The 23607-nt window shown below is 39.2% G+C and overlaps 1 protein-coding gene across 1 annotated transcript; it reads left to right on the plus strand.

The window, feature by feature from the left end:
* Positions 1–15616: 15616 nt before the first annotated feature.
* Positions 15617–21731, plus strand: LOC107791325 (calcium-dependent protein kinase 20). The gene is made up of 7 exons (XM_016613364.2): positions 15617–16973; positions 18872–19015; positions 19115–19267; positions 20227–20342; positions 20653–20820; positions 20978–21202; positions 21328–21731. Exons 1-7 carry the CDS (start codon positions 16097–16099, stop codon positions 21406–21408), a joined length of 1764 nt encoding a protein of 587 aa, XP_016468850.2. The 5' UTR covers positions 15617–16096; the 3' UTR covers positions 21409–21731.
* The last annotated feature ends 1876 nt before the right edge of the window (positions 21732–23607 follow it).

The raw sequence follows: 23607 nt of genomic DNA on the forward strand, positions 1-23607 counted from the left end.
TACTTCAACATGGAAGAGGGATTAAAATAGATTTTTTAGATGATATGTTATTCACAACATAAACAAAGCAACAAATACAAACCACATTCTATAATAAAAGATCCTAAAGCATGATTTCTAAAGAACATGAATTCAACAACAAAATAAAGATGTTGGAGTTAGATTTACCTTTTGTGGGGCAATGAACGGGGCTTGCGAGGTTGCTTCCGATCTACCACTCCTTAGTTGTTGAAAGAATAATAATGGAAGCTAAAACTGAGAGATTTTCTACATATTGAAAAGCCTGATAATATCCAAAATATAGTATGGTATGAACTAATTTTTTGAGGGATTTCCCTAGACTTGGTTTGGGTTGAGATTTAACAAGGTATTTATAGGTGGAAGAAGATTAGGGGTAGGGTTTTTGAGCGGGATTTCAAATTCCAAAAAATCAAAGAGCCGTTTCAAAATGCAGCGAAGAAATTGGCCATTTGTATAGGCATATCTCTGGCAAAGATTAGAGAGGGGGCTTCACGTGATCTGCTTCAGAAAATATCAGAATTATTGTCATGACCCCGATTCGCCCTCTGTGAACCATCGTGACGGCACCTAGTATCTACGACTAGGTAAGTCTAACAATAAGGAAAATAAATAAAATTTGCGGAAAAAATAATTAAAAACCGAAATAGTAAAATAAAACAGCGTTTAAGATGTCGCCCGGCATATACAATAACAACTTTCGAAACTAACAACATTTTTCAAAACCCGGAATCTCATGATCACAGGCCTTTGAATGTCTACAAGTATATAACTCCAGAATGTCTAACAAAGAAACGAAAGTACAGAAGGGCTAATATAAAAGGGAGAGTAGAAAGGGACTCTTCGGTCTGCGGATGCGGCAGATGTACCTCGGAGTCTCTACGAACGCCTCATCTCAAGCATGATAAGTCTTAGTGGAGGTACCTGGATCTGCACATGAAAAACATGCATAAAAAGGGCATGAGTACACCACAACGGTACTCAGTAAGTGCCAAGCCTAACTCTGGTCGGGTAGTGACGAGGAAGGTCAGAGACCTACTGAGATTAAATGAAATATAAGGCGCAACAGTATAAGATAAAGCAGTATAGTTGAAAGATAACAATAGGATTAATACATGATAATAAGGATAACTACAACTGAAACAGAGGCAAAAACAATCACCAGGAATACCACTCTTCACAAAGATAATAACCGGGGATCTCTTAGTACCCTCAATATATGCCAGGGATCTCTTGGTATCCCGAGGATCTCTTGGTATCCTCAATATATGCTAGGGATCCCTTGGTATCCCGAGGATCTCTTGGTATCCTCAATATACATCCTGGGGATCTCTCGGTATCCCGCACCTCAACTCAAATCATAAAATACGTACAAGGGATCTCCCGGGATGTCGTCTCGTAGTCCCAAAGTAAAACACACAGCAATAACACAAAGAATACTCAATTAAACTCAATTTCGTACCAAAGTAAAACAGGTAATTCTAACCTAACATGGTTCACATAATACAAATAAGGCAGTTCAAGCAATAAGGCAATTAAGTCAATTAAACATGCTTCTCTAAGCTAACAGTAGGCTTAAATTTCAAGTAGAATAAGCAGGAAAGGAAAACACAACTAAAGCTACATTAGCGAAAACAGGATTATCAATCATTAGCACAAGTACGCACTCGTCACCTCACGTACAAAGCATTTCAATTACCACCAATACCAAATCCTAAGGGGGATGTCCCCCACACAAGGTTAGGCAAGCCACTTACCTCGAACCAGCTCAAAATCAACCCGAAATCACGCTTTTGCCACGAGTACTCAACTCTAAATGGCCCAAATCTATTCAATTCAATTGCATAATGTAAATATCACTTCAAGTAACTGATTCTACAAATAAATTCTAAGCTAATACGCGAAATTAGGTAAAATGACTAAAACGTCCCTCGGGCCCACATCTCGAAATCGAGTAAAATATATATTTTCAGAATCTTCATACTTTCACGAGTTCATGCATACCAAAATTATCCAAATCCAAGGTTAAATTCCCAATCAAAATTCGAATTCTAGGTCTAAGAACTTTTTTCCAACTTTTCCCCAATTTTCATCTCCAATCCGAAATTAAATGATAAAACTAACAATAGATTAGTGGAATACAACTAGAAAGGGATAAGTAATAGTTATCCAATGATCTTCTCTTCAAAAACCCCACAGAATCGCCCTACCCCGAGCTCTAATTCTATTTTTTCAACCTTTGAACTAAACCCTCAAAATTTCATATTTCTGCCAAGCGATTACCGCATTTGCGCACCCGCGGTCCCGCACCTGCGGAAGAAGGCATTGTAGGTGCGAAAATCACTTAACGGGCTAGGTCCGCTTCTGCGGTCGCTTGGCCGCATCTGCGGCACCGCATTTGCGAAAACCCAGCCGCACTTGCATTCCTGGAGCTTTGGCCCAAACTCGCTTCTGCGGCCACTTAGCAGCTTCTGCGGCGCCGCACCTGCGGTCCCACACACACATGTGCGGTTATGACAGGTTCAACAATTCTAATTCTTCCTAAGTCCAATTCAATTTCCGTTAAGCACCCGAAACTCATCCGAGGCCCCCGGGACGTCAACCAAACAAGCCAACCAATCCTAAAACATCATTCAAACTTGTTCCAACCTTCAAAACGATCAAAACAACATCGAAATACCAATTTAGCATCAGATTCAATCCTAAGAACTTCAACAACTCTCAAAATATGCTTTCGATCAAAATCTCTATCAAACCTCGTCTGAATGACCTGAAATTTTGCACACACGTCACATTCAACCCTACGGAGCTGCTCCAACTTCCAGAATTCCATTCCGACCCTCGAATCAAAATCTCACTATCAAATCGGAAACGTCAAAAATTCGACTTTCGGCATTTCAAGCCTAAATTAGCTACGGACGTCCAACGCACAATCCGAACACGCACCTAAACCCGAAATCACCCAACGGAGCTAACGGAACCATCAAAATTCCATTCCGAGGCCGTCTTCACATTGTTCCAACTATGGTCAAATTTCCAAAACTTAAGATCTCATTTAGGGACTAAGTGTCCCAAAACTCTCTGAAACTCTAAATAATTCCTCCCGGCAATTCACAACAGCAGAAACAAACACGGGGAAAATAATTAATAGGGGATCGGGGCGTTAATTTTTAAGACGACCGGTCGGGTCATCACATCCTCCTATACTTAAACATTCGTTCGTCCTCGAACGAGCATAAAGACATACCTAAAGTAGTGAAAAGATGAGGGTAACGGCTGCACATTTCCTGCTCGATCTCCCAGGTCACCTCCTCGACCGGCTGACCCCACCACTGAACCTTCACTGGCGCAATGTTCTTTAACCTCAGCTTTTTAACCTGCCTGTCCAATATTGCCACTGGCTCCTCAACATAGGATAGATCCTTGTCCAACAGGACTGAACTTGTGACGACCCGGCCGGTCATCTTAAGAATTAATGTCCCGATCCCCAATTAACTATTTTCCCTGAGTTTATTTTATGCTATTTTGATTTGCCGGGATGTTCGGTTTTGAGTTTCGGAGAGTTTTGGAACACTTAGTTCCTAAATGAGAGCTTAAGTGTTGGAAAGTTGGCCGTAGTTGGAACAGTGTAAAGACGGCCTCCGAATGGAAATTCGATGATTCCGTTAGCTCCGTTGGGTGATTTCGGGCTTAAGGGCATGTTTGGATTGTGTTTTGGAGGTCCGTAGCAAATTTAGGCTTGAAATGCCGAAAGTGGAATTTTTGAAGTTTCCGATAGTGAGATTTTGATCTGAGGGTCAGAATGGAATTTTGGAAGTTGGAGTAGCTCCGTAGTGTTGAATGTGATGTGTGTGCAAAATTTTAGATCATTTGGACGAGGTTTGATAGACTTTTTGATCGAAAGCGTATTTTTAGAGTTTTTGGAATTATTAGGCTTGAATCCGATGAAAAATAGTTGTTTTGATGTTGTTTTGAGCATTTAGAAGGTTGGAACAAGTTTGAATGATGTTTTAGGATTGGTTGTCAGGTTTGGTTGAGGTACCGGGGGCCTCGGGTGAGTGTCGGGTGCTTAACGGAAATTGAATTTGGACTTAGGAAGATTTTTGCATTGCTGGTATATATCATAACTGCACCTGCGGTTTGGGTCCCACAGAAGCGGAATTGGGGAAGTCTAGTAAGAGCTGCAGATGCGGTGGAGCCATCGCAGAAGCGGAGCTGGGAAGGAGCTACAGGTTCCGCAGATGCGGACGTAATACTGCAGAAGCGGTGCCGCATCTGTGAAAAGGGAATTGCAGGTGCGGAGTCAGGCCTCTAAGTGAAAGTCGCAGGTGCGACCTTTTGTCCGCAAAAGCGGGACCGCAGATACGGTCAGTGGACCATAGATGCGGAAACATCTGGGCAGAATATAAAAATTTCAAAACGAGGGTTTAGCCATTTTTTAGAAAACTTAAGCTTTGGAGCTCGGATTTGAGCGAGATTTTGAGGGATTTTCAGAGTTATCGATTGGGTAATGATTTGTAACTCCTTTTTGCTTGTAACCCATTAATCTAAACATGAATTCATCCTTTAATTTCAGGAATTTGTATGAAAATTGGGGAAAAGTTCTTAGGTCAAGAACTTGAGTTTCGATTGGGGATTTGACATTGGATTGAGATAATTTTAACATGGTTAGACTCGTGATGGTGTGAGGATTCTAGAAATATGAATTTTACCCAATTCCGAGATGTGGGCCCGAGGGGCATTTTGGTCATTTTACATAATTTCACGTATTAGCTTAGAATTTAATTGTAGAATCAGTTACTTGAAGTGTTATTTACATTATGAAATTAAATTTAATAGACTTGGGCCATTTGGAGTCGAGTACTCGTGGCAAGAGCGTGGTTTCGGATTGATTTTGAGCCGGTTCGAGGTAAGTGGCTTGTCTAACCTTGTGGGGGGACCTACCCCTTAGGATCTGATATATTTGATAATTGAAATTCCTTGTACGTGAGGTGACGAGCGCGTACTTGAGCTAATTGTTGAAAATTCGGTTTTTCCTTAAGTATTTCAATTGAGTTCTTTTTCCTGTTTTATTCTACTTGTGAATTTAGCCTGTTGCTAGTTTAGAAAAGCATGTTTAGTTGACTTAATTGCCTATTTGTTTAAACTGCCTTAATTGCATTACGTGAAGCATGTTAGGCTAGAATTAACTGTTTACTTGGTACGAAATTTAGCTTAATTGGGTATTCTTGTGTTGCTACTGTGTGTTGTTACTTTGGGACTATGGGACGGCATCCCGGGAGATCCCATGTACGTATTTATGATCTGAACTGAGGTGCGGGATACCAAGAGATCCCTGGCACGTATATTGAGGATACCAAGAGATCCTTGGGATACCAAGAGATCCTCGGGATACCGAGAGATCCCTAGCATATATTGAGGATACCAAGAGATCCTCGGGATACTAAGAGATCCCCGGTTATGATCCTTGTTATGAGTGGTACTTCCTTGTGGTTTGCCTTCATCTCTGTTTCCATTATTGTACTCTTATTATCCTGTGTAGATTCTTACTGTAGATTCTCAATTGTACTGTTTATCTTATCCTGTCATCTTCATATTTATTTAATCTCAGTAGGGCCCTGACCTTCCTCGTCAACACCCAACCGAGGTTAGGCTTGGCACTTACTAAGTACCGCTGTGGTGTACTCATGTCTCTTTTGCGCATGTTTTTTATGTGCAGATTCAGGTGCCGCTACTCAGGTATATCATCCTTGAGGAGGCGATTGCTCTAGAGACTTCGAGGTACATCTGCTCGTCCGCAGACCGAAAAGTCCCTTTCTATTCCTGCTTTTAGTATTTATCCCTTCTGTATTTTTCTGTTCTATTAGACATTCCAGAGTTAGAGCTATGTAGTATTGATCTTAGCTTGTGATTCGTGGATTTTCGGGTCTTGAATTTATGTTTTGGTAGTGAGAGTTGAATATGGTGTATGCCGAGTGGCACATTTAAACACTGTTATTATTTTATTACTATTTAAAGTTGTTTTACTTCCGCAAATTTTGGTTTTCTTCTGCAATTTAGGCTTACCTAGTCGTAGAGACTAGGTGCCGTCACGATGGTTCATGGAGGGCGAATCGAGGTCGTGACAGAACTGAAATCCAACATGTGTGATGGGTCACCGTGATACCTCCAGAGCATCAAAACATGAAATACCGGATGAACTCCTGCCAAGCTTGGAGGTAAGGCAAGCTCATAAGCAACCTCCCCAACACGCCTCAATATCTCAAAAGGGACAACAAACCTCGAAATCAACTTCCCCTTCTTCCCAAATCTCATAACGCCCTTCATAGGCGAAACCCGAAGCAGAACCCGCTCTCCAACCATATAGGAAACATCACGAACCTTCCAGTCCACGTAACTCTTCTGTCTGGACTGGGCTGTACGGAGTCTATCCTGAATCACCTTGACCTTCTCCAAAGCATCCTGAACCAAGTCTGTGCCCAATAATCTAGCCTCACCCGGCTCAAACCAATCCACCGAGGATCTACACCGCCTATCGTATAAAGCCTCATACGGTGTCATCTGAATGCTGGATTGATAGCTATTGTTGTAGGCAAACTTCGCCAACGGCAAGAACTGATCCCAAGACCCTCCAAACTCAATCACACACGCACGGAGCATATCCTCAAGAATCTGAATAGTGCGCTCGGACTGTCCGTCCGTCTGAGGGTGAAATGTTGTACTCAACTCCACCCAAGTACCCAACTCATGCTAAACGGCCCTCCAGAATTGTGATGTGAACTGAGTACCTCTATCTAAAATGATGGAAACTGGAATACCATGCAGGCGAACAATCTCCCGAATATAAATATTCGCCAACCGCTCCAAAGAGTAAGTAGTACACACAGGAATGAAGTGCGCGGACTTGGTAAGACGATCCACAATCACCCAAATAGTATCGAACTTTCTCAAAGTCCGTGGGAGCCCAACTACTAAATCTATGGTGATCCGCTCCCACTTCCACTTCGGAATCTCTATCTGCTGAAGCAACCCACCCGGTCTCTAGTGCTCATACTTCACCTGCTGACAGTTGAGGCATCGAGCTACAAATCCAACTATATCTTTCTTCATCTGCCTCCACCAATAGTGCTGTCTCAAATCCTGATACATCTTTGCGGCACCCGGATGAATGGAATACCGCGAACTATGGGCATCCTCTAGAATCAACTCCCGAAGCCCATCCACATTGGGTACACAAATCCGACCCTACATCCTCAATACCCCATCATCACCAATAGTCACATCTATGGCATCACCATGCTGAACCTTGTTCTTGAGGACAAGCAAATGAGGGTCATCATATTGACGCTCCCTGATACGATCAAATAAAGAAGACCGAGAAACCACGCAAGCTAGAACCCGACTGGGCTCCAAACGACCCAATCTCACAAACTGGTTGACTAAGGCCTGAACATACATCGCCATAGGCCTCTCTGATGTTGGTAAATAAGCCAAACTCTCCAAACTCTCTTCCCGGCAACTCAAGGCATCGGCCACTATATTGGCCTTGCCGGATGATACAAAATAGTGATATCATAGTCCTTCAGCAACTATAACCATCTTCTATGGCGCAAATTTAGATCCTTTTGCTTGAACAGGTGCTGCAAGCTCCGATGATCCGTATAAATCTCACAAGGAACCTCGTACAATTAATGACGCCAGATCTTCAGGGCGTGAACAATGGCAGATAACTCAAGGTCGTGGATAGGATAATACTTCTCGTGAACCTTCAACTGTCTGGACGCGTAGGCAATCACCCTACCGTCCTGCATCAAAACAGCCCCAAGGCCAATCCTCGAGGCATCACAATAGACAGTATAAGACCCCAAACCTGTAGGCAATATCAAAACTGGGGATGTAGTCAAAGCTGTCTTGAGCTTCTGAAAGCTCGCCTCACACTCTTCCGTCCACTGGAACGGAACACCCTTCTGGGTCAGCCTGGTCATAGGGGCTGCAATCGATGAAAACCCCTCCACAAAACGACGATAATAACCTGACAAGCCAAGAAAATTGCGGATCTCTATAGCTGAGGATGGTCTGGATCAACTCTGCACTGCCTTTACTTTCTTCGGATCTACCTAAATATCCTCACTCGATACCACATGGCCTAAGAATGCCACGGAATCCAACCAAAACTCACATTTCGAGAACTTAGCATATAAATCATTTTCCCTCAGAGTTTGGAGCACAGTCCTCAGGTGCTGCTCGTGATCTTCCCGACTCCGGAAATACACCAGAATATCATCAATAAAAACAATGACAAATGAGTCAAGATATAGTCGGAACACACTGTGCATCAAATGCATAAAGGTTGCTGGGGCATTGATCAGCCCAAATGACATAACAAGGAACTCGTAATGACCATACCGAGTCCTGAAAGCAGTCTTCGGGATATATGGTTCCCGAATCTTCAACTGATGGTACCCTGAACGCAAGTCAATCTTAGAAAACACTCATGCACCCTGTAGCTGGTCAAACAAATCATCAATACGAGGCAAAAGATAACGGTTCTTCGTTGTAACTTTGTTCAATTGGCGATAATCAATGCACATACGCATAGAACCATCCTTTTTCTTCACAAACAAGACAGGAGCACCCCACGGTGATACACTAGGCCGAATAAAACCCTTATCAAGAAATTCCTGTAACTGATCTTTCAACTCCTTCAACTCAGGAGGAGCCATACGATACGGAGGAATAGAAATGGGTTGAGTGCCCGGCAACAGATCAATGCCAAAATCAATATCTCTATTAGGCGGCATGCCCGGAAGATCAGCTGGAAACATATCAGGAAAATCCCGTACTACTGGGACTGAATCAATTGAAGGGGTATCAATATTGGCATCTCTCACATAAGCTAGATACGCATCACACCCCTTCTTAACCATTCGCTGAGCCTTAAGGAAAGAAATAACTCTACTAGGAGTGTGATCTAAAGTACCCCTACACTCAACACACAGTACACCTAGCATAGCCAGCATCACGATTTTGGCGTGACAATCAAGAATAGCATAATTGGGAGACAACCAGTCCATGCCCAAGATAATACCAAAATCTACCATGCTGAGCAATAATAAATCAACTCTGGTCCCAAAACCACTAAGAGCAACCAAACACGACCGATAAATGCGTTCCACAACAAGAGAATCTTCCACAGGAGTAGAAACATAAACAGGGGAACTCAAAGAATCCCGAGATACACCCAAATGCGGAGCAAAATAAGAAGACACATAAGAGTAAATGGAGCTTGGATCAAATAAAAACGATGCATCTCTGTGACAAACTAGTATAATACCTGTGATGACAGAATCGGAGGCAACAACCTCGGTACGGGCAGAAAGGGCATAGTATCGGGCCTGGCCTCCCCCTCTAGGGCGACCTCTACCTCCCCGACCTTCACCTCTAGCTGGCTGAGTAGGTGGGGTAGCAACTGGAGCTATAACCATAGCCTGAGAACTCTGCGGGGGGCGCTGTGGCTGAGAAGTCTGTGGAGGCGCACTCCTCCCAAGTCTAGGGCAATCCCTCACCACATGGCATGTGTCACCACACTCAAAACAAGCTCTGGGAGGACGTGGCGGCTGAGACTGACTCTGGCCAGGTCTGCTGGACTGACCTCTGAAAGCACCCCGCGTAGGAGGCGCGCTAGATACCGGAGGTGCATAATAAGGCTCTGAGGCCTAGGAGGAGCTGGAATACCATTGGCTACTTGAAGAGCTGAATGAACAGGGCGACTCATATAACCCCTACCATGACGACCTGCAGCTGGGGCACGGGCACCAGAATAATGGACCGACTCTCGAGACCTCTTGGCCTCCCTCTCCTCTCTCTCCCTAGCATGCATACCCTCAATCCTCCTAGCAATGATCACCACCTGCTGATAAGAAATATCCATCTCCAACTCACGAGTCATGCTAGACCTGATGCTAGGAATAAGCCCCTCAATAAACCGGCAAATAGTAGAAACCAAGGCTGGTGCATGTCTAGCCAAACTAGTGTAACAGACAGCATACTCTGAGACAGCCATAGCACCCTGGCGCAAATGCTCAAACTCTGCGCGCCATGCGTCCCTAAGGCTCTAAGGAACATACTCTCTCAGGAACAAATCTGAAAACTGAGTCCAAGTTAGTGAAGCAGCCTCATCCGGACTGTCTAACTCATAGGTGCGCCACCACTCATAGGCAGCTCCTCGAAGCTGGAAAGTAGTGAAGGAAGCCCCGCTCGATCCTGATATACCCATGGTATGGAGAATGCGGTAACACTCATCTAGAAATCTCAGAGTCCAATGTTAGACCACTGAATACAGGAGGCTTGTACTTCTTGAACATCTCAAGCCTCAATTGCTCATCCTCGGAAATCGCTGCCCTGTCCTCGGGCTAATCTCAGACTGCAAGCTGTACAGGAATAATCTCAAGGACCTGCTCAACATACACTCGCTGCTCAAGAGTGCGGGCGGCGGGAGTCTATGCTCCTCCCCCAGCCTGAGATATAGCTGCAGCAAGGGGAAGCAACCCTTCCTGAGCAAAAGTAGTGTACATGCTCATGAACTTTGCCAGAGTCTCCTGAAGTGTTGGGGTAGTAGTAGCAGTAGGTGTATCAGGTGCCTGGACTCCGGCTGGAACTGCTGCTGGTACCTCGGTGGCAGCTCGTGCAGGTGCTCTGGCTGCACCACGTGTGCGTCCTCGACCTCTACCCTGGCCTCTGATGGCTGCAGTAGGGGGCACGGGTGCCTGATCATCTCGGGTAGCACGTGTCCTCACCATCTGTGAGAGAATAGAAGATAGAAGTTTAGAATTGTGACATTAAATCTCGCATGACAAGGAAATCAAACGAAGTGGAATTTTTCTAATAGTTTAATAGCCTCTCGCAGATAAGTACAAACGTCTTCGTACCGATCTGCGAGACTCTAATAAACCGGCTTGTGATTCATGACTCCTATGAACCTAGAGCTCTGATACCAACTTTTCACGACCCCGGTTCGCCCTCCGTGAACCATCGTGACGGCACCTAGTTTCTACAACTAGGTAAGCCTAACAATACGGAAAATAAACAAAATTTGCGGAAGAAATAAATTAAAAATCGAAATAGTAAAATAAAACAGCGTTTAAGATGCCGCCCGGCATATACAATAACAACTTTCGAAACTAACAACATTTCCAAAAACCCGAAATCTCATGATCACAAGCCTTTGAATGTCTACAAGTATCTAACTCCAGAATGTCTAACAAATAAACGAAAGTACAGAAGGGCTAATACAAAAGGGAGAGTAGAAAGGGACTCTTCGGTCTGCAGACGCAGCAGATATACCTCGGAGTCTCTACGAACGCCTCGTCTCAAGTGTGATAAGTATGAGTGGAGGTACCTGGATCTGCACATGAAAAACATGCACAGAAAGGGCATAAGTACATCACAACGGTACTAAGTAAGTGTCAAGCCATATCTCGATCGAGTAGTGACGAGGAAGGTCAGAGCCCTACTAAGATTAAATTAAATATAAGGTGCGACAGTATAAGATAAAGCAGTACAGTTGAAAGATAATAATAAGGATTAATACAGGATAATAAGGATAACTACAACTGAAACAGAGACAAAAACAATCACCAGGAATACCACTCTTCACAAAGATAATAACAGGGGATCTCTTAGTACTCTCAATATATGTCAGGGATCTCTTGGTATCCTCAATATATGCTAGGGATCTCTTGGTATCCCGAGGATCTCTTGGTATCCTCAATATACGTGATGGGGATCTCTCGATATCCCACACCTCAACTCAAATCATAAAATACATACAGGGGATCTCCCGGGATGCCGTCCCGTAGTTTCAAAGTAAAACACACAGCAATAACATAAAGAATACTCAATTAAACTCAATTTCGTACCAAAGTAAAACAGGTAATTCTAATCTAACATGCTTCACATAATACAAATAAGGCAGTTCAAGCAATACGGCAATTAAGTCAATTAAACATGCTTCTGTAAGCTAACAGCAGACTTAAATTTCAAGTAGAATAAGCAGGAAAGGAAAACACTATTAAAGCTACTTTAGTGAAAGCAAGATTTTCAACAATTAGCACAAGTACGCACTCGTCACCTCACGTACAAGACATTTCAATTACCACAAATACCAAATCATAAGGGGATGTCCCCCACACAAGGTTAGGCAAGCCATTTACCTCGAACCAGCTCAAAATCAACCCGAAACCATGCTTTTGCCACGAGTACTCAACTCTAAATGACCCAAATCTATTCAATTCAATTGCATAATGCAAATAACACTTCAAGTAACCGATTCTACAAATAAATTCTAAGCTAATACGCGAAATTAGATAAAATAATCAAAACATCCCTTGGGCCCACGTCTCGGAATTGGGTAAAATTTATATTTTCAGAATCTTCATACTCTCACGAGTTAATGCATACCAAAATTATTCAAATCCAAGGTTAAATTCCCAATCAAAATTCGAATTCTAGGTCTAAGAATTTTCTTCCAACTTTTTCCCAATTTTCATCTCCAATCGGAAATTAAATGATAAAACTAATAATAGATCAGTGGAATACAACTAGAAAGGGATAAGGAATTGTTACCCAATGATATTCTCTTCAAAAGCCCCACAGAATCGCCCTACCCCGAGCTCCAATTCGATTTTTCCAAGTTTTGAACTAAACCCTCGAAATTTCAGATTTCTGCCCAACGACTACCGCATCTGCGGTCAAGGGAGCGCACCTGCGGAAAAAGGCATCGCAGGTGCGAAAATCACTTAACGGGCTAGGTCCGCTTCTGCGGTTGCTTGGCCACATTTGCGGCACCGCATTTGCGTAAACCCAGCCGCACCTGCGGTCCTGAAGCTTTTGGCCCAAACTCGCTTCTGCGGCATCGCACCTGCGGTCCCACACACGCAGGTGCGGTTATGACAGGTTCAACAATTCTAATTCTTTTTAAGTCCAATTCAATTTCCGTTAAGCACCCGAAACTCATCCGAGGCCCCCGGGACCTCAACCAAACATGTCAACCAATCCTAAAACATCATTCAAACTTGTTTCAACCTTCAAAACGCTCAAAACAACATCAAAACACCAATTTAGCATCGGATTCAATCATAAGAACTTCAACAACTCTCAAAATACGCTTTCGATCAAAAAGTCTATCAAACCTCGTCCGAATGACCTAAATTTTGCACACACATCGCATTTAACCCTACGGAGCTACTCTAACTTCTGGAATTCCATTCCGACCCTCAGATCAAAATCCCACTATCGAACCGGAAACTTCAAAAATTCGACTTTCGGCATTTCAAGCCTAAATTAGCTACGGACCTCCAACGCACAATCTAAACACGCTCCTAAACCCGAAATCACCCAACGGAGCTAACGGAACCATCGAAATTCCATTCCGATGCCTTCTTCATATTGTTCCAACTACGGTCAAATTTCCAAAACTTAAGCTCTCATTTAGGGACTAAGTGTCTCAAAACTCTCTGAAACTCCAAATAATTCATCCTGACAACTCACAATAGCAAAAATAAACACGAAAAAAACAGTTAATAGGGGATCGGAGCGTTAATTCTTAAGACGACCGGCCGGGTGGTCACAATAATTTGGCTTATGCCTTATTGTGTTGACCAAATCTCGTTGCAGACGAGAGAGAAGAAAAAGTCATGGGTTTTGATGGGAAAATCGAGAGGGACGAAGACTTACTCAAAATTGGAGGGGGAAAGCTTCTGCCATGGTCAAAAGCGAGCTGAACTTTGGCATAGAAGAGGAAAGGGTTGATAAGGGGGGTGGTAGGAAGAGAAGGAGATTTAAAAAAATCTGATTCTTTTGTTTCTAGGGTGAGATATGTGGGATTGCAGGTTTGGCCTTTGATAGATTGGGCTTGCAATTGGGCTGGTAGGAGGCTTAATTACTGGGCTAATTTGGCCGAAATTTTGGGCCTTGAGTGCTGATCTTTTTCCTCCTTTCTTGTATATTTCTTTCGGCTTCTATTTAGATTTAAAATGATTTTATTAGCCACATTATATAATACTACATAATATTATTAGTTAAACTATTTAATGTTACTTAAAATAATTATGGTAGCTAGAATTTAAATTTACAAGATAACTTACACTAATTGTTAAGTAAAACATCATCACAAGTGTAAATATTTATAAGATGTTTAATTAAAAAGATATTATTAATTAATTATATAAAGAGAAAAATGTGTTTCTATGGTGATAATAACAACAACAACAACAACGGGTATAGTAAGAGTTTTAATAATAATAACAAATAGGCATAATTTGTATTAAAATAAATAGTAGAATAACTACCTTATATTATTAGTGATATTAGAAGCTTAAAGAAATAATTTGGAAGAAAGGACTGACAAAATTGGATGTCAACAGGCGCCCCCTTCAGGTGGTAAGGATATGGCGGTAGAACAAGGTGATAGTCTTCCTATTATTACATTTATTGTCATTATCTACATTTATTGCATGTTTTTATTATCATATTCATTGACAATCATTGAGCATTTGTAGTTGGTATACAATAATTTCGGATTCAACCCTACATCATCGATACATCTAAACGTTAGATCTAGCGGTTATTATATTTAACTAGGATTCACCCTCTATTCTCTCATTAATTCGTTTTAAGAAAAGGTTAAGCACTTTTTTGGTTAAACAATGACTAAACTTTAATTTTTATTTGCTTAGCCTAATATAAAGCTTGCATCTTAAAAATTATAGCATTCACATCCTAAGAATTTATTTTACATTCATGAGGTAAAATATATTAGATGTAGACAATATCAAAGTGTTACGAGTTTGAATTTACTCTAACATTCTATTTGGTTGTTTAATCTTCTCATTGAATTCACCATAAATAACATTTGTATAAGTTATACCGGAACTATGTGTTATTTTATGTGGCATAAAAAGTGAAATAAATTAGACTATTGAAAGACAAAAATGCCCTTGAAGTACATAATTCCTATATAATAATAACAACAACCATTATTTCATTATTAATCATCACATAATAATCCTATATTTTTAATTCATAGTTAACTTGTTTCCGAACCAAAAAAATCCGTTAGTCTTTCTTATTTTTTTGTTAGTTGTGTGAAAAGGAAAAAATAAAAATCCTGTACGTAGCGGTAGGTTGAAAAATGTGATTGCATGCTAATAACCCGTTTGGCCAAGCTGCAAAAATCAGCTTATTTTGAGAGATGTTTTTTTTCAAAAGTGCTTTTCCAAAAGTACTTTTGGTGAGAAACCGTTTGTGTTTGACTAATTAGTTTGAAAATGCACTTCTGAGCAGCAATTAGTGTTTGACCAATCTTTAAAAACTGTTTCTAAGTGTATTTTTCTCAAAAGTGCTTTTTAAAAAAGTACTTTTGGAGAGGAGCTATTTTTTTCTGCTTCTCCAAAACTGCTTTTGATTCTCCTCAAAAGTACTTTTTTTTACTTTCAAAAGCTTGGCCAAACACTTCAATATTTTGTCAAAAGTGCTTTTGGTAAAAAAAAAAAAAAAAAACTTTTGGCCAAAAAAAAGCTTGGCCAAAGAGGCTATAATTCATGCATGAAAAAACAATTCTCCAATCGTTAACAGAATTAACGAACTGATCATCAATATTATTCCAATTACCAAAACTACCCATCCAATCCATTTCATCTTTTCTATTTCCTCACCATTTCCAACAATTTCTCCTCATTTAATTTCTCCCCAATTTCTTCCAAATCCCTAAGATATCATTTTCATTTGCCAGCTTCGATATTTGAGACATCATCTGTTGTTCAATTCTTAAATTTTCAGAAAATTCAGATTTTTGGTACGCTTTTTGTGCAATCGAGTGATTTAATATATGAGTAGTTCGGCTGATTTTGATTATAGTGGAGTATTTAATTTTTGGGATAAAAAAAATTAGGGCTTCATTAAGGCTTCTGTTGAATTTTGATGAATCAGCAATGGCATGTTTAGATGGTATTGGAGTTTGGGAGAAGTTGAGATTTTGATTTGAGCTAGTAGTATTTGTTTTGGTATTTTTTATTTTTGGATGGGGAATAATTGTGTAGGACCCAAATTGGCTAACAATGGGTTCTTACAATCTGTTACTGCAGCTGTGTGGAAACCTAATCAATCAGAAAATTTACCACTCCCAAATGAAGGGGAAAAAAGCAAAGAGAATTCAGTTGATTCATCAAATACAAATGATGCAAAAGGTTCTGATGATAACAAATCTTGTATTCAAAGTAATCCACCTCCACACCTTATGATAAGTGGAGATAATACACAAATAAGTGTTAAAGAGGAGGTTAGGAATAACAACACAGATGCTAATGATACTGTCAATAAGCCCGTGGAGGGCGTGAAACAGAACAAGCCTGGTCATGTTAAGAGAGTGTCGAGTCTGGGGCTTCAGATTGAATCTGTTTTAGGACGAAAAACAGGTAATTTGAAGGAAATTTATAGTTTAGGGAGGAAGTTAGGACAAGGGCAATTTGGGACAACGTTTTTATGTGTAGAGAAGTCGAGTGGGAAGGAATTTGCATGTAAGTCTATTGCTAAAAGAAGGTTGAACACTGAGGAGGATGTGGAGGATGTAAGGAGGGAGATTCGGATAATGCATCACTTGGCAGGACAACCTAGTGTTGTTCAAATTGTGGGGGCATACGAGGATGCTGTTGCGGTTCATGTTGTGATGGAGCTTTGTGTAGGTGGAGAGCTTTTCGATAGGATTATACAGAGGGGGCATTATTCAGAGAAGAAAGCAGCTGAACTTGCAAGGGTGATAGTAGGTGTTGTAGAAGCATGCCATTCCTTGGGTGTTATGCATAGGGACCTCAAACCTGAAAACTTTCTTTTCGTCGATCAGCAAGAAGAGTCACCGTTGAAGACGATTGACTTCGGGTTATCAGTGTTCTTTAGGCCAGGTATTCTCTTGAAAACACAATTTCCTTAAAACTGGCATTAATATTGCCCCCCAAGTCTGTCAATTATCTGTAACTCACTGGAGAGTCTATAATATAATTAAATGCTTAAAGATAGGCAAGGCAAAAAGTGTTTTCTTATTAAATTCTTGCTTTCAGTGAACTTTCTGCCGCCAGTACTGCTTATGCCTTGGCTCTTTCTCCAATGTATGAACCTATGATTGCTTTGTAATACCAGAAGGCGATTGAATTGTTACGCAAGAGTGGGTTACATTTAGGTTTAAGGCTTTCTAATATTAAACTCTTATTACCACACCTGATAGGTGTTCTATCCATGCATCCCTAATAGCTGCAGGAGTTGTTTTTGAAAGAATTTACAAACCAATCTTAGAAATCTCTATACTTTGTTCATTGTGGGAAAGCAACTCCCCCATGGATCTTGTGAAAAGGAAAAGAATTCTGAAAAGACTTTTATTGAAATTGGTTATTAACAACGTATAAGAGAGGTTCTTATTGGAGCTTTGAGTCAGAATAAGTGTTGCTGAAAATCTTTCTTGCCAGAAAGCCACTGGTAATTGCACAGCAGAAAAAGTGATTCTCACTGCACACAGAAAAAAATCTATCCTCAATCAATGGAAAGAGAAATTGTGACTCGAATCTCCAGGATATAGTTCGAATTGGTGGCTGAAGAGTTTCACTGGAAAAGTTGTTTGATGATGCCAAGACGCTGGCTAAAGACACAATACCACCGAAAAGAGGCACGGTTCGGTTATCCAGAACAGTTATTGTTGAGAGGATGACTAGATTGTGGGTGGAATGCTGGTCCGAATAGGAGTTGTGTCACCAGAATATTAGCGAAAATAGGCATGGTGTTGTTGGAATAATTATTAGAAAGTGGTACAGTGCTACAGGAAGGATTATCGGAAAAAGGTGTGGTGCTGCAAGAAGGATTATCAGAAAGAGAAGTAGTACCACTAGAGCTGTCATCACAAAAAGATAATAATAGTATAACTATGACAAGAAAATAAAACCGTATGGCATAATTCTGGTCATTAGTAGGAAGGCAATCTGCAATATGAGTTTTGAGATGGAGGTGTAGTTGTTGTAGGCAGACACTACTTAAGTCTCTACCAAAATTGTAAAGACTCTAATACCATGCGAAAAAAGAAAAGAAGAGAGCAAAAAACTCTTTTTGAAGTTGGTTATTAACAACATATTGGAAGTTCCTATCTTAGGAGTTTTGAGCTCCACAATATGAGGAAAATTCTCTAATTCTTGGGATTATTAATTATTATGAGATACTCATTAGAAATATTCTAAAAAGAATCATTATACTTAAACAATATTGTTAATGATTTTCTAGACTTTCCACCATAACATAAACATTAAACATGTTCTATACACTGTTCTTAATGATTCTTTTAAGTTTCAACTAGTCTAATCCTAATTTAATAGTAGCAAAGAGCATGAATGTACTTATAAAGACATCTTTGAAAGTAGTGATAAAGTCTAAAATGGAGAAAATGGTATTGCTCTTTGTTAGCATTTACTTGCTTGATTTTCGGTATGTTAGTATGGGCTGTTCTATCTTGTTTCGTAACTTAAGAATCGTAGGGTGTCTGCTTGACATTGCCTTTTCTTAGAGCAGAAGTCACACAATAATATGACCTGCTATTTTCATACCTATTTTCACATTAAGCTTATTAAGGCAGAGTGTTTACTGTTCATACAATAGGCGACTACTATTACTTTCATTTTAATCTTTATCTTTTTAGTTTTGCTTTAGATATTTCAGATAAAATGAAATTATAAGAATCAGTTGCTGTTCATCTGGTTTCCTCTAGCTGTTTTATGAGCTGTATTCCTTCACCTAATCAAGAATACAAATATGGTGCACTCAGGTGAAACCTTTGGTGATGTCGTTGGAAGTCCTTACTATGTGGCGCCAGAAGTGTTGCGGAAGCATTATGGTCAAGAGTGTGATATTTGGAGTGCAGGAATCATTATTTATATACTACTTAGTGGTGTTCCTCCATTTTGGGATGGTAAGTTTTTTTTAACTTTTTTCCTTTGCAATCTGATTTTATAATCCTTGAAGCAACATGAAGACCATGTGGCTTATGAATTTTGATGTTTTGCACCAGAGACGGAGCAAGGAATATTTGAACAGGTTTTAAAAGGGGAACTCGACTTTGTATCAGAACCTTGGCCTACTATATCAGAAAGTGCAAAAGATCTAGTCAGAAAAATGCTTGTGAGAGATCCCAAAAAGCGGTTGACAGCCCATGAAGTTCTTTGTAAGATGCAGTATTCACCAGTCTGATCCTTTATGCTCTTCTTGGTGTTATGTATGTTTTCAGTATATAATGATGCTTCTCATCCTTTCTTCTTTGCATCATATGGCCTTGTCCTCTGGATCAATTGCTTGTAGATTATCAACTGTCTTGATATGCTTCTAAAGTCATTCTTATTATACAACTTACTTAAAATTCTTCTGTACTTTTGTTGGAAAAATATTCTTATTTCTGTTGTTGAAAAGTCTAGGTTTTACTATGATTTCTAATGTTATTTAAAGAAGGATGGAAGATCACTTAGTTTTGATGAGAGTAACTCGAAATGCCAAAAAGTTTAGTTCATGGAACTGGTAGCACTCAGCGCTGACAATAGCTTTTCCTGATCGCTGCATCTGCTCCATTAAGGAACCAGATATATTTAAGTTCCTGCTTTTTCTTTCTGGATATACATCCGCTCATGTGCATGCTATATGTGCAATAGAGGACATGTAAACATCAAAATTTTCTTCTACCCCTTGAAATCAGATAACGTTAAGAAAAAAAATTGAATTAAATTAGTGGTATGTGCAGCTTAGTGTTTATAGATTTGGAGTTTGGCCAAGTTGTTGGCTGGTTGAGACTTCAGACACACGTAATCAGAGGACCTATCTTCCTAAGCGTTATAGCTTCTTGCTAGGATTTCTTGCTTTGCCTTTTGGCCTCTCTATAATGTTAAAAAGATTTCAGTATGAAGATGATTTCAGATACTTCTATATGTGCTTCTTTGAGCGACAGATTAACAGAGACGAATACGTAGGGGAGAGGTGATGGAAGAAGGAGTTGTAAATTGGTAGAAATTTGACACTTATACTTAAAAGATTGGTTAGAACGACATCATCATGTTTGCCTGTTTATTTGCTTAACAAGCACATTAAAATGCTCTTTTACATGAATGATACATATATATGTATTATCTATGCCAGGTCATCCATGGGTGCGTGTTGGTGGGGTTGCTCCAGATAAGCCTCTTGATTGTGCTGTTCTAAGTCGTCTCAATCAGTTTTCTGCAATGAAAAAATTAAAGAAGATAGCAGTCAGAGTAAGTTATTCTAATTGTTCAGACCTATCGTTGCTGAGTTTACCTGAGTAATGGCATTCATTGCATTTCTGCAGAAAGACAAGGGTGCCAATCCTTTCACGAAAGAAAATGCCATGGCTATCTAATTACTAATATCCATTTCTTTCCTAATTGGCCTGTATTTGGTTATATTTCCTAATATATATGTGCCACACTTATACACATTTCTCGCTAATTTTAAATCAGGAACAGGAAAAGGACATTGAAACATATTACTGCATCAAAGTGTTTTTTAGTTGGTATGCTTGAGCAATTTCTGTTTGCTTTTTAGGTAATTGCTGAAAGTCTGTCTGAAGAGGAAATCGCAGGACTAAAGGAAATGTTCAAAATGATAGACACAGATAACAGTGGAAATATTACGCTAGAAGAACTGAAAAAGGGTTTGGAAAGAGTGGGTGCCGATCTGAAGGATTCAGAAATAGTTAGCTTAATGCAAGCGGTAAGTGATACTTCTTATTATGTTCCAGAGCAGTCTTATGTACATCATAGACAGCTTTAAACAGCATTGCAAATCATGTTAGCATATCAGATCTTCTTAAAAATAAACTGTCAAAAAGATCCTTACTAAACAACCTTTCTGTGTTTGGATAATTCAGGCGGATATTGATAATAGTGGTACCATTGACTATGGAGAGTTTCTAGCTGCTATGCTCCATTTAAACAAAATTCAGAAGGAAGATCACATGTATGCTGCTTTTTCATATTTTGATGAAGATGGTAGTGGATATATCACACAGGATGAGCTCCAAAAGGCTTGTGATAAGTTTGGTTTGAGCGATATCCCCATTGAAGAGCTTATGCGTGAAGTTGACCAAGATAATGTAAACCCTATTATTCTCATCTTCAGTGTTCTATTTCTAATATCTTGCAGATATATAATGTGCATGGTCAGACATAAAAGCATATATAAGATCATAACATTCATGTACCTATTTTTCTTTTTTAGGATGGACGCATCGATTACAGTGAATTTGTGGCGATGATGCAAGACACTGGCTTTGGTGAGAAGAGAAGCAAAAGAGTGTAAGCATTGGTATACCATAGGCCTTAAAGCCTGGTAAACTTGATGTCACTGATTACACATATATTGGTTGTGTAAATCATCCACGTAGGTATGTGAAACAAGAAACTTCAATTGCATTATGCTGTAAAGATTAGTCAGGCATTGGTATTACATCCACAGGAGTGTGTGAAACAAAAATATGGATTGCGTTATGCTGTAAAGATTAGTCATTCATCAGAGATGAAAGGGCAACTTTGTTTAGCATTCGATTTTGTATTTTTATTTGTTTGTTTCTTTCTGTTGACGGAACCAATGTTCACAAATATCACTCCTTTTAGATTTATGCTTGCTCAACCAGTTGATTACCTTCTTACTGTAGATTCAGCAGAAACAGTTCAGACAGAACTTTATACTCTGTGTTCCATTGAACCTCTAGCCTGGCTACTTTGGTTCAATATGCATCTTCAACAGAAGCTGTGGTACTGCTACTTGCTCACAAGGATTTTCTTTCCTCTACATGCAGCCATTATAGGTCCTGTTACCCACTTAGATGATTTTGGGGCAATAGCTTTCTTTCTTTTAGTAATATGAATTATTCATTTGTGGAGTCTAACTTTTTGTTTCTAGTTAAAATTGGTCTGATGATGAGTAGTATTTTTTTAATTTAGGATTCTGATTAGTTGGATTAGGTTCTGAAGTGTACATATCCAAGTCAGAAATAACATACAATGTTGTAATTTCAGTTTTCCTATTAGCAAGGGCGGCTCTAGAGTTAGGCAAGTGAAGCTTTGCCTTAGGCCCCCAAATATTTAAGGCCCCAAAAATATAAAGTACTACTATATCATTATATAATATATGTAATTTATATTTCTAAAATTATTGATAAAATATTTTAAATTCTAATATTTATTTAAATTTGGTAGATGTAGGATTGAATGAGTTAATAGGATAAAACTTTTCTCTCACTAAATTAAATAATATATTTATCTTCTCATCAATTCTATTTTTCTTTCTTTCTTTTTTCATATTTTTTACTATTTTGCTTTCTAATTTAAAATCAAATTCTCTAAATTAGCTATTCCGTTTTGTCACATTTGATAGATCCTCATATCAGTAATCAAGTTCTTTTGTGTCTCATTTTTTTTAACTAAGAAATCCCAGAGACAATTATCATAAGGTTCAAAACACGATCGATAATAGGCTCAATCCTTTTACCATTTTCATTTAATGCTATATTTTTTTTACAGGGAGTTCAACACCATATGACTTGCGCCTAACCCACATATTATACGTTATTCTCTTACCACTCTTTTTGTCTCAATATTATATGGATATTATGAAAGAAATTTCAGGGTCTTTTAATATATTTTAGTTTTAAGCCACCAGTTCCGTTGAGCCGCCCTCATTAATGATCAACAATTATTTATAGACCAATGCCCATGAATGTGTTATTCAACAGCTTCATTCACATTTGGTAACTAAATAACACATTCACTGATTGTTGTCTTATCTTAATTGAGACTGTATAAAATTTGATTGAGACTAGCAGGAGATGTACATGTGGCTCAATTAGGAGACTAGTAAAGCTTTAATTTAGGTCCCCAAAATTTTTTAATAATGGATTTTATGATTTTATTTCAAGTTAGACAATATTAAAGTTTGCAAAAAAAAAAATACAATAAACCTTGGACAAAAGAAAGAAAGGAAGAGTGTCTACTCTTTAACATTAAAAATATTTTAGAACTTTGAATTAAATTACTTAGATCTTCATATTAGTAAATATATTTTTTTACAACAAAATCAAAGGTAACATATTGAAAATACATGTCTTACATCCAATTTTTTAAAGTTACCTCTTACTAATATAAAAAATAATACTACTATGTGAAATTAAAAGTTTCATCATTTAAGCATGTTATACTATAAATAACAAGTATGAAAAAATGTCAACACTATCTTTTTTTTTGTATAAGTGTGTCATGTGTGCATATATACTAATAAAAAAGTATAATGTCTCTTATTAAATTTCGCTTTACGCCACAAACTTATGGAGCCGCCATTGCCTACTAGGTAGCTAAAAACACATATAATGCGCATTCGATACCATTTCTTGTGAGTACCTCATTTTAGGGATCTTGAGATTTTTATACTTGATTGCTATAGTAATGTTGACATGATGATTTAATGTTCCTTTTGGAAGATAAACTTTCTGATAATGGACCA

This window comes from Nicotiana tabacum, chromosome 5 (assembly GCF_000715075.1).
Source record: "Nicotiana tabacum cultivar K326 chromosome 5, ASM71507v2, whole genome shotgun sequence".
Taxonomy (NCBI): Eukaryota; Viridiplantae; Streptophyta; class Magnoliopsida; order Solanales; family Solanaceae; genus Nicotiana; species Nicotiana tabacum.

What these genes read in the sequence shown, in the direction of transcription:
- LOC107791325 (XM_016613364.2), top strand. Translation starts at nt 16,097, where the DNA reads ATGGGGAATAATTGTGTAGGACCCAAATTGGCTAACAATGGGTTCTTA. An exon ending in TGTTCCTCCATTTTGGGATG is followed by an intron (nt 19,016 to 19,114) that starts GTAAGTTTTTTT and finishes GTTTTGCACCAG; the next exon opens with AGACGGAGCAAGGAATATTT. An exon ending in GACAGCCCATGAAGTTCTTT is followed by an intron (nt 19,268 to 20,226) that starts GTAAGATGCAGT and finishes TATCTATGCCAG; the next exon opens with GTCATCCATGGGTGCGTGTT.